The following is a 20,223-nucleotide window of genomic DNA, read 5'->3' on the forward strand; positions in this document are numbered from 1 at the left end:
CATCGTGCATCATCTTTTTAATGTGTTATTTAATTCTATTGGCTAGAATTTTGTTGAGGATTGTTACATCTATTCATCTGTGAGACTGGCCTGTAATTTGCTTTTATGTGTTGTCTTTATCTGGTTTTGGTATCAGTGTGATGGTGGTCTCATAGAATAATTTTGGAAGTGTCTCACCCCAGTCATTTTTTGAAAGAATTTAGAAGAATAAGCACTAGCTCATCACTAAATGTTTTATAGAATTCACCTGTGAAGCCATCTCTCCCTGTGCTTTTGTTTTAGGGGAATTTTTTTTTTTTTTAATCACAGTTTCGATAGCAGTGCTTGTAATTGGCTTGTCCATAATTTCTATTTCTTCCTGATTCAGTCTTGGAAGATTGATTCTTTTTCTAAGAATCTGTCCATTCTTACTGGTTGTCCATTTTACTGGCATACGTAATAGTCTCTTATGATCCTTTGCATTTTTGCAGTGTCTATTGTAACCTCTACTTTTTCATTTCTAATTTTTTTGATTCAAATCTTCTCTATTCTTTCTTGATGTGTATGGCTAAAGATTTGCAATTTTTTAAAAAAATCTTCTCAAATAACCACTTTTTAGTTTTATTAACCTTTACTATTGTTTCTTTCATTTCTTATTCATTTATTTCTGGTCTGATCTTTATGATTTCTTTCCTTCTGCTAACTTTGTATTTTTTTTTCTTGCCCTTCTTTTTTCAGTTGTTTTAGGTGTAATGTTAAGTTGTCTATTCAATGTTTTTATTGTTTCTTGAGGTAGGATTGTATTGCTATAAACTTCCTTCTTAGAACTTATTTTCCTGTATCCCATAGATGTTGACTTTTCATGTATTCATTTTCATTTATTTCTAGGAATTTTTTGATTTCCCTTTTTATTTCCTCAGTAGCTTGTTTGTTATTTAGAAATGTATCATTTAATCTCCATGTGTTTGTGGGTTTTATAGTGGGTTTTTTTTCCCTATAATTGATACCTAGTGTCATAGTGTTGTGGTCAGCAAAGATGCTTGATATGATTTCCATTTTGTTAAATTTACTGAGCTTTGTGTTGTGACTCAAGAAGTGGTCTCTCCTGGAGAATGTTCCATGTGCACTTGAAAAAAAAGTGTATTCTTCTGCATTTGGATGAAATGTCCTGAAGATATCAATGTGATCTATCTGCTCCAATGTGTCATTGAAGACTCGTGTTTCCTTATTAACTTTGTTTTGATGAACTGTCCATTGATATTAGTGAGGTTTTAAAATCCCCTACTATTATTGTGTTACTGTCAGTTTCTCCTTTTGTATCTGTTAGTGTCTGTCTTATGTATTGAGTTGCTCCCATTTTGGGAGAATAAATATTTACAATTGCTATGTCTTGGATTGATCCTCTGATCATTTTGTAGCGTCCTTCCTTATCTCATGTAATATTCTTTATTTTAAGGTCTATTTCGTCTGATATGAGAATTACTGTTCCAGCTTTCTTTGGATTTCTATTTGCAGGGAATATCTTTTTTCATTCTCTCGCTTTTAGTCTGTATGTGTCTCTAGGCCTGAAATGGGTCTCTTGTACACAGCATATATATGGGTCTTGTTTTAGTGCCCATTCAATCAGTTTGCATCTTTTGGTTGGAACATTTAATCCATTTACATTTCAAGTAGTTATTGATTTACATGTTCCTATTGCCATTTTCTTAATTGTTTGGGGTTTGTTTTTATAGGTGGTTTCTCTTGTGTTTCCTGTCTGTAGAAGTCCCTATAACATTTGTTGCAATGATAGTTTGGTGGTACTAAATTTTCTTAACTTTTGTGTGTCTATAAAACTTTTGATTTCTCCATCAATTTAGAATAAAATCCTTGCTGGGTAGACTGATCTCAGTTTTTCCCTTCCAGTACTTTAAATATATCTTTCTATTTCCTTCTAGCCTGCTGAGTTTCTTCTGAAAGATTAGCTGTTAATAGTATGGGGTTTCCCTTGTGTTACTTGTTGCTTTCCCCTACTATTTTTAATATTCTTTTTTTTGCGTTTAATCTTTGTTAGTTTGATTAATATGCATCTTGGGGTGTGTCTCCTTTGGTTTATCTTGTATGGGACTCTCTGTGCTCCTTGGACTTGATTGACTATTTCCTTTCCCATGTTGGGGAAATTTTTGACTATAATATCTTCAAAAATTTTATCATACCCTTTCTTTTTCTCTTCTTCTGGGATTCTTATGATTCCAATGTTGCTGCATTTAATATTGTCCCAGAAGTCTCTGAGACTATCTTTGGTTCTTTTCATTCTTTTTACTTTACTCTGTTTTTGGCAGTTATTTCCACCATTCTATCATCTAGCTCACTTACTTATTCTTCTGCCTCAGCTACTCTGATAGTGATTCCTTCTATGAGTATTTTTAATATCAGTAACTGTGTTGTTTGTCTCTGTTTATTCTTTATTTCTTCTATGTCCTTGTTAAATATGTTAATTGATTCTTGCATTTTCTAGATTCTATTTTTGAGGTTTTGGATCATCTTTACTATCATTTCTCTGAATTCCTTTTCAGGTAGTTTGCTTATGTCCTCTTTGTTTATTTGGACTTGTACGTCTCTAGGTTGTTCCTTCATTTGCACAATATTTCTCTGACTTTAGAATCCACCTGCAATGCTGGAGACCCTGGTTCAATTCCTGGGTCATGAAGATCTGTTGGAGAAGGGATAGGATATCCACTCCAGTATTCTTGGGCTTCTCTGGTGGCTCAGCTGGTAAAGAATCCACCTGGAATTTGTGCGACCTGGGTTTGATCCCCGGGTTGGGAAGATAGACTGTAATATAGTGTAGACATAACTTTTGCATCCACTGGGAACCCCCCCCAAAAAATGTGACTCACTTTATTGTGATATTCACTTTATTGCAGTAGTCTTGAACTGAACCTGCAATTTCTCCAAGGTATACCTGTATATGTATGAATGGAATGTAGTATGTGAGTGGTGAAAAGAGAAAGTGAAAGTTGCTCAGTCATGTTTGACTCTTTGCGACCCCATGGACTGTACAGTCCATGGAATTCTCCAGGCTGGAATACTGGAGTGGGTAGCTTATCCCTTCTCCAGGGGATCTTCCCAGCCCAGGGATCAAACCCAGGTCTCCAACATTGCAGGCAGATTCTTTACCAGCTAATCCACAAGGAAAGCTCAAGAATACTGGAGTTGATAGCCTGTCTCTTCTCCAGCAGATCTTCTGTACCCAGGAATCGAACCAGGGTCTCCTGCATTGTAGGTGGATTCTTTATCAACTGAGCTATCAGGTAAGCCCTTATATGAGTGGTAATCATAGGCAATGATGAAGAAGCTATCCACGAAAAATGATTGCTATTATATGCTATCAATTTAATATATGTTCATTAAACTATCTCAAATTATTTCACTTCTAACATATTTTCTTTTAATGAGTTTAATTTTATTTTGAATTATCAACATTATTATCTAAGCACAGCACGTTTATAATACTTGAAACTTTTTTTCTAGTCACAGGACTTTTTTTTTTTTATCTAGTTGTAAGCATACACTGCAACTTTCAATGCCTTTAAAATTATTTTTATTGAATTTTTGGAGAACATTTCTGATATCAAATTTAGCAGAGTCTCTAGGAACACCTGGCAGGACTTTTTATAGCCCTCTGTTTGCTATTGCTGTCAGAATCCTGTGAACTGGAATCTGATAATAATAACAATACTTTTTTTTTTTTCTCTTCAGAAATGGGTGTTAAGAGAGTCCACACATTTTCCTAGTTCAATTGCTGACTAGATACAGATCCAGGGCCTGATATTTTGACCATCTGTTTGTAATAGCACAGTATAAACAGAGGTTTCCGTATGAGTTGTTGCTCTCTTCTAAACGATGTTTCTTTTGGATATATTCTATTTTGTCTTCCTTTCTGAAACTTTATCTAACACTATTAAAAATTATATTCAAACAATTTTGTCTCCATTTGGTAACCAAATTAGAAATATTTTAGAAGATAAATTTTAAAATGAATTTGCCCCAATTGAACTTAATTCTCAGGAAAGCTGCAGGAATGCTGCCTAAATTCAACCAAATCATTGAAACTACTTCCACAGACATGGGATAGGTATTTCCAACCATTATCAGTGCTTATGATCACAACTCTCATGTTGTGGTGAGATCGCAAATGATTCTCAAAAGCTTTTTGATCAAATACATTTTGAAATTGGGAATGTGGGACATAGAACACAGGCCTCACAAAACTGTGGAATCCATCCTTTCCTTTAATATCAGTTGATTTGTAAAATTTTCTTGATGCCATTCTCTCAATGAGGGGACGGGATGTACTACTGCACATCCTCAAAAGTCTTCCAAATATGATTCTCTCACCATGAGTTAGGGCATTTAGATGCGAAAGAAATGCTATATATTTTTGCTTCACCCACATGGTATTTTGACGACCTGTAGCATGAGAGAAATGTCTCCCACAGACGGAGAATCATCCTTTTCATCTCATAATTGTTAATAAATGGGATTCTCCATGAAACTGGGATTTGGAAAGGGATTTTGTAATTTATGGTATGACAGAAATCACTTGTTTTCGTCTCCACTTTTCCTGAGTAGAATCTTGCTCTATTAGTTAAAGGACTGCTTTTATTAACTTTTACTAGTGGTGTACTCAGATGAGTAATTCTCTTTAATCCTGACATAAGAAATATACATTTTCTAGGAATGGGAATCTGAATTAAAAGCGGCTCTTATTCCTTTAAATCTTCTTTTTGAAAATCTTTTTGGGTATCTTCTACTTCAAGCTTATTATTTTCTGCTGCTTGAGGAACAGCATGCTCCAGGAAGTTTGGTGTGTTTAGCTCCCTGTTCATTGGTCTGCTTTCCATTTAGAAATCATATTAGAATCAGCAAATGAAGACTCTATATCTGTACTACAGTCATCTGGAGCCTCATTTTCTAAAGTTTTGAGAGCACTGTCAGTTGGATTACTTCCTTCTTTAGTAGGAGAAGCCATCTTGAGTTCTATTTATGAAAAAAAAAAGACAAAGATCCATTAAATTGAAAAATGCTCCATTCCATAAGAAACCAGTTTAGTCTTGGCAAAAAGCATGTGGATGTGTTATATCTGAGTTTTCTCATATCCTTAAATACATATGTATCTCTCACTTCTTTAACAGCAGAGTGACAGACTCACAAAATAAAATAAGAAAAAATAAAATCTAAAGGAAAATATGACTATTAAATAGGTGGTCTCATTACTTACTTCTGGAAGCTAAACAGCTTTAGAATAGCACACATTTTCATCTGGTTAATATATGAATGTTATCTCTGCACTAAAATCTTTATTTTTTAATGCCTGGATTTGTATATGGATATAGTCAAAAGTCATACATCTTCTTCTTAACTATCATTTTCATTAAGAAACTCAGTCAAATATGCACATGTTTATTTAAGCAATGCATTTTTCTAATTGCTTCTTGTTCTCTGCTCTTTATATCTGATGTTCCTTTACCTGGAGTATTTCTTTAATTGTGTATAAAGTAATATGAGCAGTCTCAAGATGGCGGAGGAATAGGACAGGTAGACCACTGTCTCCCCCACAAATTCATCAAAAGATCATCTGAATGCTGAGAAACTTCCACAAAACAACTTCTGAATGCTGGCAGAGGACACGAGACACCCAGAAAGGCAGCCCAATTCTTCAAAAAGAGGTAGGATAAAATATAAAAGACAAAAACAGAGACAAAAGATTTAGGGAAAGAGACCTGTCCTAGGGAGGGAGTGGTGAAGGAGGAGAAGTCTCCACACAGTAAGAAATCCTCTCACAGGCGTGTCTGTGGGGAGTTTGGGAATCTCAGACGGCAACAAACCAGAAGGGGTAAAAATGTAGAATATGCGCCTAAAAGCAACTGCAAGTGTAGATAGAGAAGTGGCCCAGACACTCGTGTCCTTCACCAGTGAGTGGGGGCTCTTCAGGGAGCCACGGACTGCATCATTGATCCATAGGGTAAGGACCAGGCCTGAATGCCATGAGGACAATCTGAGGGAGCTAATGTGGGATAAAAACCCAAAACATGGGATCGCCAGAGAGACAAAAAAGAAGAAAGACCTTTCCATTCCAACTCGGCTCTAATGCAGAATTGTGACCCCTGGAGTGTTCACAGAACAAAGGATTGAGCAAATACCAAAGGAGAGCAAATCTGCTGCCATATAGGGCCCTCCCTCCCTGGAGGCAGAAAGACAGGCATGTGACGGCCAGAGCTGGAAGGCAAGGGGCTGCTGCAATATCAGCCCCGGACACTGTACCTTCCACCAAACTGTGAGCAGGTTCCCAGTTGCTAACCACATCTTTCTAGGATACTGGATGATTCACATCTGCCAGGAGTGTCACAACCTGAGGTCAGCTTCTCAGAGGAGCTGATGGCACACCTGGGACTGTGCTTTTGCAGCACACCCTGGAAACTGAATGGCCTGGACCAGGGAGGTGATTAAGACATACAGTCCACCTGGGAGAGTGTGTTCACCAAGCACCCAGTCGCCTGAGCTGCTCAGACCTGGGAAGAGCACAAAATGCACAGCCAATCTGGGTCTGTGCCCTTGCGGAGCACCAGAGAACCTCAGTGGTTTATGAGAGCGGGCAACAGGCAGGAAGGCCAGAGGTCTCCAAACGGAGGAAATAGGCTGCAAGTGTCAGACATTTTATCTTGCTTAAGCAGCAGGAGGAAACAACCTAGCGATATTTTTTCCCTTCTCTATACAAATTTAAAAGAGGTTTCTCTTAAAATACTGTGTTGCCATGACACCTGGTTTCACCTGAAGTTAACTATTCTCAAACTTTGAGTTAACCAATGCATTTTTCTTATGGAAATGTTTGTCTTAAGCTATGTTAATGTACTGTGCATTTACCCCAAACACTGTCTTCCGCCTAATGGCTCAGAACCTACTTGGCAAACCAGTATGTTATACTCGGACATTGTTCCCCTAATCTATGTCAATGAAACTATTTGCATGATCTGCCTTACTGCAAAATTCAACTCAATCGTTTTATGACCCCGAATGTCCGGTGCCCAGATTATTCCAAAATATATCTTATGGATGAGGGGTCTGGTGCCATTCTGAATTTAAGACATTCCTTTCTTACATTAACAAACTGCTAGCAACTATGTAACATCCAGCTGAAGACTAGCAGAGGGGTACTCTTTCTGCCCCCTTCTGATGCCTATGTCAGAAGCTTTCTCTATCTCCTTTATACTTTAATAAAACTTTATCACATCAAAGCTCTGAGCGATCCAGCCTCATCTCTGGCCCAGGATTGAATTCTTCTCCTCCAGAGGCCAAGAATCCCGGCCATTTTTCTGTGGCTCAGCAACAACCTTTCAGTTAGAGCTGGCCAGTGAATGAAATACAGGACCACGTGAGACAGTGTCCTTCCAGAGCACCCTGGGGACTGAGCAGTGTAGACTTGGGAAGCAGATGTTGCCTTAGGTTGTGGCAAATCCAGTGTGGTCCATCCACTGTCAGCACTCCCCATGCATGCCAGCAGTGTTTCTTTGCAGTGTCCCTCCCTCTCCACAACACAACTGAACAAGTGAGACTAAATAAGTGACCACCTCTGCCACTTTCTGACAGGGTTGAAATTAGTCACTGAAGAGACTTTCAAATAAAGGAAACCAAAATAAATAAAGAAGGGAGAACCACCCTGGAAGTGACAGGTGCAACAGATTAACACTCTGCATTTAATACTGGAGACTGTGCATTTGAGAGGCACCTATAGACCTTGAGAAAAAGTACAAGCTGGAACAAGCGACTATCTGACACTGGACTGACCTCACAACAGCTCCAGAGAAATTATGACATATGTTTACTATTATCATGTTTTAAATCCTGTAAAAATAGTTTTTACTTACTCCTTTAACTTTGATTTTTATAGCCTATTATTGGTACTCAAGGAAATGAGGTGGATGAAACTGAAGCCTATTATACAGAGTGAAGCAAGCCAGAAGGAAAAACACCAATAGAGTATACTAACACACATATATGGTATTTAGTTAATCGGTAAAAATAACCCTGTATGCGAGACATCAAAAGAGACACAGAAAAAGAGAACAGTATTATGGACTCTATGGGAGAGGGCGAGGGTGGGAAGATATGGGAGAATGGAATGGAAGCATGTAAATTATCACATGTGAAACGAATCGCCAGTCCAGGTTCAATACAGGATGCTCGGGGCTGGTACACCGGGATGACCCGGAGGGAGGGGATGGGGAGGGAAGTGGAAGGGGGGTTCTGGAAGGGGAAAACATGTACACCCATGGTGGATTCATGTCAATGTATGGCAAAACAAATACAATATTGTACAGTTAAAAAATAGAAAATAAACTAATAAAAAAAAGAAACTTTGGGATTAAAACGTAGAGAATAACATAAATAGGCCATCGGGCACACAAATATTTTTTTTAATTGAATAAATGTGGCAGAAAGCCAAATTTTTCTTATAGAATAATTTCAATCAATAAATGTAGAAGCAAAGGACAATTTCTTTAACAAGTGGTGCTGGGAAAACTGGTCAACCACCTGAAAAAGAATGAAACTAGAACACTTTCTAACACCATACCCAAAAATAAAATCAAAATGGATTAAAGATCTAAATGTAAGACCAGAAACTATAAAATTCCTAGAGGAAAACATAGGCAAAACACTCTCCGACATAAATCACAGCAGGATCCTCCATGATCCATCTCCCAGAATATTGGAAATAAAAGCAAAAATAAACAAATGGGACCTAATTACACTGAAAAGCTTTTGCACAACAAAGGAAACTATAAGCAAGGTGAAAAGACAGTCTTCAGAATGGGAGAAAATAATAGCAAACAAAGCAATGGACAAACAATTAATCTCAAAAATATACAAGCAACTCCTTCAGCTGAATTCCAGAAAAATAAACAACCCAATCAAAAAATGGGCTAAAGAACTAAACAGACATTTCTCCAAAGAAGACACACAGATGGCTAACAAACACATGAGAAGATGCTCAACATCACTCATTATCAGAGAAATGCAAATCAAAACCACAATGAGGTACCATTTCACGCCAGTCAGAATGGCTACTATCCAAAAGTCTACAAGCAATAAATGCTGGAGAGGGTGTGGAGAAAAGGGAACCCTCTTACACTGTTGGTGAGAATGCAAACTAGTACAGCCACTATGGAGAACAGTGTGGAGATTCCTTAAAAAACTCGAAATAGAACTGCCATATGACCCAGCAATCCCACTGCTGGGCATACACACTGAGGAAACCAGAATTGAAAGAGACACGTGTACCCCAATGTTCATCGCAGCACTGTTTATAATAGCCAGGACATGGAAGCAACCTAGATGTCCATCAGCAGATGAATGGATAAGGAAGCAGTGGTACATATACACAATGGAATATTACTCAGCCATTAAAAAGAATTCATTTGAATCAGTTCTATTGAGATGGATGAAACTGGAGCCCATTATACAGAGTGAAGTAAGCCAGAAAGAAAAACACCAATACAGTATTCTAATGCATATATATGGAATTTGAAAGATGGTAATGATAACCCTATATGCAAGACAGAATAAGAGACACAGATGCATAGAAGAGTCTTATGGACTCTGAAGGAGAAGGTGAGGGTGGGACGTTCTGAGAGAATAGCATTGAAACATGCATATTATCATATGTGAAACAGAACACCATTCCAGGTTCGATGCATGAGACAAATGCTCAGGGCCGGGGCAATGGGATGACCCAGAGGGATGGGATGGGGAGGGAGGTGGGAGGGGGGTTCAGGATGGGGAACACATGTAAACCTATGGCTGATTCATGTCAATGTATGGCAAAAACCACTACAATATTGTAAAGTAATTAGCCCCCAACTAAAATAAATAAATTTATTTTAAAAAAAAGAATGTTATGCTGAATACAGACAGAATTGAGACAAGTGGATAGAAATGAGATTTACTTTATTTTGATAGTTTTTTGACATAAGAAACACTTTGGGATGATGAAAAATATTAATGTGTGTATCTGAGTTTCCCAGTTGGCTCGGTGGTAAAGAACTCACCTGCCAATTCAGAAGACATAAGAGTCGTGGGTGCAGTCCATGGGTCAGGAAGATCCTCTAGAGGAGGGCATGACCACCCCCTCCAGTATTCTTGCCTGGAGAATCACATGGCCAGGAGAGCTTAGTGGGCCATGGTCCAAAGAGTGAGACAAAATTGAAGCGGCTTAGCATTCACATGTTACCTATGTGTACGCATTTGTCAAAATTAATTGGCCAATTCACTTAAAATCCATGAATTTCACTGCATGTCAATTATATTACTATAAAAATTATAAAATAAAATTTCATACAATTTGACTCCACAATTTGACTTCTTAGATTATACCTGAAATAAGTAATGGGAACTGTGAGCTAGGTATCTCTAAAGGGATGGCCATTTAGAAAGTGGAAAATCACAGGCAAGTTAATATTGAAGAATTACAATGTTGATTGCATTATATTAATTATAGTAGAGGTATATTCAATTATAAAAATGCATATTATCTAAACATATAGTATATTATGAGCAATGAATGATTTCGGGGATGGATGCTGCTGCTGCTGTTGCTAAGTCGCTTCAGTTGTGTCTGACTCTGTGTAACCCCATAGACGGCAGCCCACCAGGCTCCACCATCCCTGAGATTCTCCAGGCAAGAATACTGGAGTGGGTTGCCATTTCCTTCTCCAGTGCATGAACGGGAAAAGTGAAACTGAAGTCGCTCTGTCGTGTCTGACTCTTAGCAACCCCATGCACTGTAGCCTACCAGGCTCCTCCGTCCATGGGATTTTCCAGGCAAGAGTACTGGAGTGTGGTGCCTTTGCCTTCTCTGTCAGGGATGGATAAACAGCTGTAAATAGCAGATGAAAATTTTTCCTTCAGGAGACTTGCGAACATTAGAGGGAATGAAACAATATATATGTAAACAAAAATAATTTTATAGAGTAATAAACAGTATAAAGAAAATACAAAGAATTAATATGTCTTGATCACTTACTATGAACAAGTACTACACTGCATTTTTTACATATTAATATATTTTTCCTGGGATGATCAAGGATAAAACATGGACATATAAACAGAATGAGGAAATAATTATACAAGTTCAGTAATGGGTAGGAGGAATGGCACAAGCAAACTTGTGGAAATAAAATGTAGTCATCTTAAATAAAAGACTATAAAGATAAACTATATTGGAACATCTAACTGAAAAGGTTCCTTGGATAAGAATGTAAAAATTCTTGCTAAATAAAAGAATGTGAATTATTCTTACAGCATTCTCTACCCTTAATAGCATGCACATATCTAAAGAATGGTTTGGTTTAAAAATGCAGTCCACTCCCATTTTTCTGAGGATTAACTATTTATATGTAGAGCTTTTGAAAAGCAGGCTTAGTTTTTGTACTCCAATGGAATCCCAATGGAAAGTAATGTGAGAAAATTAAAGATATTTCTTTTTCAGTGCTCAAGGAATATACATTCTTTAACAACAAATTGAAGGGGAAAATCAAGGTGAATATTTTATTCCTTCACTTCCTTAACTAGATTTTAATAAACTGTGAATTCATGTATATTAATTTAACCAATATTTATTGAAACATTTATCCCATGTCAATCTTTATTCAAAAGTATAAAGATAGAATAGGGAACAATTTATAGTATCCTTTCTCTTATAGAGTTTAAACATTCATCGGAGATAGAGACAAGTAGCATGTAATTAAATAGGTACTAACCAGAAGATAAAAATAAATCATATGAGGATTCTTAGAGAAAACAACACTTAACCTGAAAGGAGATGAACTGTGGAAAGATTAGGGAATAGACATAAATTCAAAATGGATTGAGTTTAGAGTATACAAAAGTTGGAAGAAGAGGAGAAAAAAAAAGAGTAGTCTAGAAATGTAAGATGGAATTAAATCTCACAAGGATTTCTAAATCATCAAAAAAGTGTAGACTTACTTTTGATGATTGGAAGCTCAGTGGAGAATGTTTCATTTGCAAAAATAAATCTTTCACATTCAAAACAGGAAAACACTTAAAATATTACTACCATTTCCCATAATTTTATTTCACAAATGCCAATTACTACAACCACCTGTTTGAGTTTCCTACATAGGACCTAAATTTGTTTGTAAAAATTACCCCAAAGAAAATGACCATAAGGAAACAATTTGAAACCTGAAAACTATTTCATATTTTATTTTTTTCTATCAAAATTTCTACCTTTGATATCATAAATTCCTTAGCCCAAGTTACATAGAGATGACTTTTATACAGGGTGACAAGTGATTTATACTCATTGATTAGAGCACAGAGGTGGGAGAGCTGCTATCAGAAAAAGTTTTGCAAAAAAACAATGGCATTCAATTACAAAGGTGCAATGGAATGATTAAGTAGGGAAGATAGAAATTCATTCTAGGAAAAGGGAAAATATACATGAATAATCATATTTATTGGCTATGGATGACAAATTATTGCTAAAAATTAAGATTCTAAAAGAAAACTTCTCTGAGAGTTCAAACTGGAGAAGCAAACAAGGTCTTTATCAAGGAGAGTGTGGACTTTATGTGCAATGAGAAGCTATAAGCAAATAAAATTATTTCATTTTCAATTGATAAATATACTCTTGCTGGAATGGTTTCCAGCTATTGGTTTAGCATGTAAAGAGCTTGAAAATCATCACCCCATCCTAACAATAGGCAAAGAGATGAACAAACTGAAAATAAGCAACATTTTTTAGATATGTCAGAGAATTTAGATCGATTAGCAAACCACTGTTCCCCAAATTGGAGAAACAGACAGGCAAATGCAAACATATACTATGCACAAGTATGGAAACTTACAAGCTGAAATCTAGAAACCAATACTGAGGTAAGAAAATTCAACTTCTAACTAGCAAATAGCTGGGACCCATAAGAGTTGGTATTTAATTTGAGTCTGAAAGCAGGAAAGTGGTGAAGGCTGTCAAAGGGGAAGAATTCTCTTTACTCTGGGGAGAAAGAAATCTCTCTACTCAAGGGAAAGTTAGCCTTTTTGTTCTATTGAGGCCTTCAATTGATTGGATGGAATACAACTGCATTAGGAAGGACAATATGCTTTCCTTAGTTTACCAATTTAAATGTTAATCTCATACAAAAACAGCCTCAGAGAAAAACTCAGAAGTATTTTTGAACAAATATCCAGTTACACCATTACCCAGTCAATTTAACATGTGAACTATATCATTATCATAATGTGAGCAGAGAAAAGGAAATTCTAAGAAAGAATCAGAAAAGAAATGCTAGATTAAAAAATATATTAGCAAAAGTATTAGTAATAAAGAATTTATTTTACAGGCTTATTAGTAAACTGTACAAAGCTAAAGAAAGTATCAAAATGCAAAAAAGAAAGGAAGAAAGAAAGAAAACTTCAAACTTTAAATCTAACCACATCATATTCAAAATGCAGAAAATAGACAAAGAAAAAACTTTAAAGAAGCCTGAGGAAAATAGGGCATACAAGGAAGCACAAGATTAAGAATTATAGTAGAATTCAATTCAAAATCCATGCAAACAAAAGAGACTGAAGTGAAATATTTAGATATTAAAGGAGAAAAAAATCATACTAACCTAGATTTCTGTACCCTGGAAAATTATCCTTTAAAAATAAAGAATAAATACTTTCTCTGTCAAACTACAGTTGGAGTAGTTTTATGCCAGTAGGCTTGCCTTTTAAGAAATGTTAAAATACATTTTTCAGAGGGAAAAAAATAATATGTACTAGATACTTGGATCTGCACTAAAAAAGCACTAAGTAAAGAATAATTGAAGGTAAAATCAAAAATTTTAATTTAGTTGATTTTATATGTAAAATTATAGAGTATAGGTAAGCAAAAGGAATGACAAAAATAACACGAAGGGAAAGAGGGCGATATTAGGTATACTTCATTATAAGCTGTTTGCACTAGTTGTAAGTAATATAGTGCTATTCGAATTTGCTGAAAATGTATATTATAAACTCTAGAGCAAATAATAAAATATTTTTTAAACAATTGAGTAAAATTTATATTTTAAAGTGAGAAAATGCAATCGTAGAAAATGCACACATATAAACCGCTTGAGTAAAATTACATAAAGCAAAAAAAAAAACCTGGATACAAAAATAAAACAAAAGAACAAGGGTAACAGAAAACAGTAACAAATAAGGCAATATTAATTTATTATATCAATAATCACTGTAAATGCCAATGATTCCAATGTGATAATAAATAACCAATCAATTAAAAGACCAGTTGATTGTCAAAGTGAATGCAAAATCAAGATCAACTATCTTTTGTCTAAAAGAAACCCACTTTAAATATAAAGATACATACAAGTTAATAGAAAAGGGGTGGAGTAAAATATATCATGCTAATACTAATCAAAAGAAAGCTGGAGTAGCTATACTAGTTTCAGACAACACATATTAGAAGCCAGAAAAAATTATCAAACATGAAAATGGGCATAATATAACAATAATAGACACAGTCTCCAAGAAGACCTAACAATCTTCACAATGGAGTGCCAAAATGCATGAGACACACATTGATGGAATTCCAAGGAGAAATGGATGTATATACTATTGTACTTGGAGACTTCAACACACCTCTATCACTAATTGACAAATTCAGAAGGCAGAAAATCAGTAAGGACATGGTTGGATTCAATAGCTCTATCAATCAATTGCATTTGACTTTATAGACTACTTGCAGCAGAATGTATATTTTTCTCAAGCTCACATGAGACATTTGCCAAGATTTACCACATTCTGCCATAAATTACATTAACAAATGTAAAATTCTAGAAACCATAAAATGTAAGCTGTCAGGCCACAGTGATATTAACCCAAAATTCAATACAGGAAAATAACTGGAAAATCCCAAACTACTTGGACATTAGACAACACATTTGCAAATAGCATATGGCCCAAGGAAAATTTTCAGAAATTTAAGAATAATTTTAGCTAAATGAAAATTATTATATAGGTAGTATACATATTGTGTGTCTATTATACTTCAATAAAGATGATTTTTACAATCCACTAAATACGGATGTGAGAGGCGGGAGGGGGGTGGGGAAAGAATATTGTTCCTGTTAAAAATAAGTTAAATCAGTTCCTTAAAAAATGAAAAATAGAATTATCATAGGATCCAACAATTCCACTTCTGGGTTCATACCCCAAAGAACTGAAAGCAAGGTCTTAAATGGATATTTGTACACCTGTGTTCATAGCAGCATTGTTCACTAGAGCCAAAAGATAGAAACAATGCAAGTGTAAAAAAAAAAAAAAAAAAGAAAATTAAAACACAATCCAAAAGTTATAAAGTACAAAAGAAGTAGTGCTTAAGGAAAATGTATAGTATTGAAAGCATTTATTAGGAAAGAAGAAAGATATAAAATAAATAATCTATGTCCCAAACTTAGGCAACTAAAAAAAAAGAGAAGCTGGTTAAATCCAAAATAAATAGAAAAAAAGAAAAGAAAAACAATAGAATATAAATCCATGAAATTGAAGACTAGAGATTTATAGAGAAAAACAATGATATCAAAAGATAGTTCTTTGAAAAGATTAACAGGATTGATAAAGGTTTATCCAGGCTAAAAAAAAAAAAGCATAAATTACAAATATCAGAAACATAAAGGAGGACCACTATTGCACATCCTTGAACATTACACAAGGATAATAAAAGCATATTATGAACATTTCTATGCCCACAAAATGTATAATCCAGTTGAAATGACTCATTATTTGCAAGACACCAACTGCTAAAACTCACACATGAAGGAAATAGACAATCTGAGTAGGCCTATGTGCTGTTCTTAGTCGCTCAGTCATGTCCAACTCTTTGCAACCCCATGGACTGTAACCCATCAGGCTCCTCTGTCCATGGGGATTCTCTGGAAAAGAATACTGGAGTGGGTTGCCATGTCCTACTCCAGGGAATCTTCCTAACCCATGGATTAAACCCAGGTCTATCGCATTGCAGGTGGATTCTTTATCATCTGAGCCACCAGGAAAATAGGTATATATATGTATATATATTTTTCAATCAACAACTAGCAATTTTTACCAAAAAAAAAAAAAAGGAAGAAAGGACGGCAAGAAAAGAGTAAGTGAGAAAGAGAAAGAAACGATGTATAGATGGGTTCACTGATGAATAATATTAACTAGTTAAGTAAGAAATTATGTCACTTCTTTATGACCTCTCCCAGAAGATAGCAACAGAGATGATAATTCCTAACTTATTTAATGAAGTGAAGACTGTCATAATATCAAACTAGACAAGGACATTAAAAGAAAACAAAAATACAGATTACTATCTCTCAGAAATATAGTTATAAAAATCCAGAATAAAATATTAGCAAATTGAATTGAAAAAATGTATTAAAAATTAAGTATTACAAAAAAACACACAATGTTTTGTTAACTGCTTTGGGTTTGTTTTTGAAGGTCGTTTTTATTCCCTTCCTCTTTTATTTTTTTCTCTAGTATTTCTTGCCTTGAGAAGTCCCTTTAGCATTTGTTGTAAAGCTTGTTTGGTGGTGATGAATTCTCTAAGCTTTTGCTTGCTGTAAGCTTTTGATTTCTCCATCAAATCTGAATGAGAGCCTTGCTGGGTATAGTTTTCTTGGTTGTAGGTTTTCCCCTTTTATCACTTTAAATATATCCCACCACACCCTTCTGGATTGCAAAATTTCTGCTCTAAAATCAGTTGATAACCTTATGGGGATTCCCTTTTATGTTATTTGCTGCTTTTCCATTGCAATTTTAATATTTTCATTGTATTTAATTTTTCTTAACTTGATAAATATGTGTCTCAGAATGTTTCTCCTTCTCCTGTACAGGACTCTCTGCACTTCCTGGACTTAGGTGACTATTTCTTTTCCCATGTTAGGGAAGTTTTCCACTATGATTTCTTCAAACATTTTCTCAGGCTCTTTCTCTTTTCCTTCTTCTTCCGGGACCCCTATAATTTTAATGTTGCTGTATTTAGTGTTGTCCCAGAGGTCTCTGAGGCTGTCCTAATTTCTTTTCTTTTTCTTTTTTTCTTTATTCTGCTTCATGGCAGAGATTTTTACCATTCTGTCTTCCAGGTCATTTATCTTTTCCTCTGTATCAATTATTCTCCTTTTGATTTATTCTGATGTATTTTTCCATTTCAGTTATTTTCTTGTGTATATCGTTTTGTTTGTTCCTTAGTTATTCTAGGTCTTTGTTAAATTTATATCTTCTTGATCCATGCTTTCATTCTATTTCTGAGATCTTGAGTCATCTTAGCTATCATTACTGTGAATTCTTTTTCAGAAACACCGCTATCTCCTCTTCATTTAGTTTGTCTTATAGGTTTTTGTCTTGCTCTTTCATCTGCAACATATTTCTTTGTCATTTCATTTTGTCAAACAGTGTGTTTGCAGTCTTCTTTATGTAGGCTGAAAGATCTTAGTTCCTTTTGCTTCTAGTGCATGCCTCCTGTGGGTGAGACTGGTCCAGAGGCTTATTTCATTATCATCTTGATAAGAGGTTTGAACTATACAAACAGCTCATGCAGCTCAATATCAACAAACAAACATATAAAAATAAAAAAGTCAAAAAAATGGATGGAACATCTAGACATTTATCCAAAGAAAACATCAGATGGCTAAAAAGCACACGAAAAGATGCTCAATATCACTAATTACTAGAGAAATGCAAATCAAAACTAAAATGAGGTATTACCTCACACCAGTCAGAATCAGTTCAGTTCAGTCATTCAGTCATGTCTGACTTTTTGTGATCCCATGGACTGCAGAATGCCAGACCTCCTTGTCCATGATGAACTCATGGAGATTACCCAAACTTATGTCCATTGAGTCAGTGACGCCATCCAACCATCTCATCCTCTGTCGTCTCCTTCTCCTTCCGCCTTCAATCTTTCCCAGCATCAGGGTCTTTTCAAATGCATCAGTTCTTCGCATCAGGTGGCCAAAGTATTGGAGTTTCAGCTTACACATCAGACCTTCCAATGAACACTAAGGACTGATTTCCTTTAGGATTGATTGTTTCGATTTCCTTGCAGTCCAAGGGACTCTCAAGAGTCTTCCCCATCACCGCAGTTCAAAAGCATCAATTTTTCAGTGCTCAGTTTCCTTTATAGTCCAACTCTCACATTCCTAGATGATTACTGGAAAAACCATAGCCTTCACTAGAAGGACCTTTGCTGGCAAAGTAATGTCTCTGCTTTTTAATATGCTATCTAGGTTGGTCATAACTTTTCCCCCAAGGAGCAAGTGTCTTTTAATTTCAGGGCTGCAATCACCATCTGCAGTGATTTTGGAACCACAAACATAAAACCTGCCACTGTTTCCACTGTTTCTCCATCTATTTGCCATGAAGTGATGGGGCTGGATGCCATGATCTTAGTTTTCTGAATGTTGAGTTTTGAGGCAACTTTTTCACTCTCTTCTTTCACTTTCATCAATAGGCCCTTTAGTTCTTCTTCACTTTCTGCCATAAGGGTGGTGTCATCTGCATATCTGAGGTTATTGATGTTTCTGCCAGCAATCTTGACTCTAGCTTATGCTTCATCCAGCCCAGCATTTGTCATGATGTACTCTGCATATAAGTTAAATAAGCAGGGTGACAATATACAGCCCTGACGTACTCCTTTTCCTATTTGGAACCAGTCTGTTGTTCCATGTCCAGTTCTAACTGTTGCTTCCTGACCTGCATACAGATTTCTCAAGAGGCAGGTCAGGTGGTCTGGTATTTCCATCTCTTTCAGAATTTTCCACAGGTTATTGTGATCCACACAGTCAAAGACTTTGGCGCATTCTATAAAGCAGAAATAGATGTTTTTCTGAAACTCTCTTGCTTTTTCAATGATCCAAAAGATGTTGGCAATTTGATCTCTGGTTCTGCTGCCTTTTCTATATCCAGCTTGAACATTTGGAAGTTCACGGTTTATGCATTGCTGAAGCCTGGCTTGAAGAATTCTGGGCATTACTTTACTAGCATGTGACATGTGTGAAATTGTGTGGTAGTTTGAGCATTCTTTGGCATTGCCTTTCTTTGGGATTGGAATGAAAATGGACCTTTTCCAGTCCTGTGGCCACTGCTGAGTTTTCCAAATTTGCTGACATATTGAGTGCAACACTTTCACAGCATCATCTTTTAGGATTTGAAATAGCCTAACTGGAATTTTATCACCTCCACAAACTTTGTTCATAGTGATGCTTCCTGAGGCCCACTTGACTTCACATCCCAGGATGTCTGGCTCTAGGTGAGTGATCACAGCATCGTGATTATCTGGGTCATGAAGATCTTTTTTGTACAGTTCTTCTGTGTTTTCTTGCCACCTCTTCTTAATATCTTCTGCTTCTATTAGGTCCATATCATTTATGTCCTTTATTGAGCCCATCTTTGCATGAAATGTTCCCTTTGTATTTCTAATTTTCTTGAAGAGATCTCTAGTCTTCTCCATTCTATTGTTTTCCTCTATTTCTTTGCACTGATCACAGTATGGAGGTTCCTTTAAGAAATAAAAATAGAATTAACAAGTGATTTGGTAATCCCACTCCTGGGCATATATCTGAAGAAAACCATAGTTGAAAAAGGTACAAGCATGGTCATTTCAGCAACACATAAACAAAAATTGGAAAGATACAGAGAAGATTATCATGGCCCCCATGTAAGTATGACATGCAAATTTGTAAAGCATCCTATGTATATATTTTGGCATACAATAGAAATCAATACATTGTAAAGCAATTATCTTCCAATTAAAAATTTTAACAATGAGAAAAGTGATGTGTGCACCCCAAAATTCATTTCATTGCTATTTACAATAGCCAGGACATAGGAGCAAACTAAATGCCCATCAACAACAGAAAAATAAAGAATATGTGATACTATATATAGTGGAATACTACTCAGCCATAAAAAGAACAAAATAATGCCATTTGCAGCAATATAGATGAATGTAGAGATTGTCATTTTAAGTGAAGTAAGTAAGGCACAGAAAAATGGAATGTATGATATCAATCATACATATGATCTAAAAAAAGAGATACAAATGAGTTTATTTATAAGACTGAAATACAGTCATGGATATAGAAAAAAATAAATAAATAAAGAATAAGAAACTTAAGGTTTCCAGAGTGTAAAGGAGAGAGGAATAAGTTG

General features: G+C 35.7%; 1 protein-coding gene and 1 non-coding gene across 2 annotated transcripts; one reads left to right on the forward strand and one right to left on the reverse strand.

The window, feature by feature from the left end:
* Window positions 1-4,018: 4,018 nt before the first annotated feature.
* Window positions 4,019-4,993, reverse strand: CPXCR1 (CPX chromosome region candidate 1). Its single transcript, XM_081564051.1, is given in 4 exon segments — window positions 4,019-4,463; window positions 4,465-4,630; window positions 4,691-4,867; window positions 4,870-4,993. Coding segments are annotated over 4 exon segments (912 nt in total).
* Window positions 4,994-19,666: 14,673 nt separating this feature from the next.
* Window positions 19,667-19,770, forward strand: LOC145537265 (U6 spliceosomal RNA). The gene has a single exon (XR_014076293.1). It is a non-coding gene; the product is annotated as a U6 spliceosomal RNA (small nuclear RNA).
* Window positions 19,771-20,223: the final 453 nt, after the last annotated feature.

Source organism: Giraffa tippelskirchi, chromosome X (genome assembly GCF_054371585.1).
Source record: "Giraffa tippelskirchi isolate mGirTip1 chromosome X, T2T-mGirTip1v1.2.pri, whole genome shotgun sequence".
Classification (NCBI taxonomy): Eukaryota; Metazoa; Chordata; class Mammalia; order Artiodactyla; family Giraffidae; genus Giraffa; species Giraffa tippelskirchi.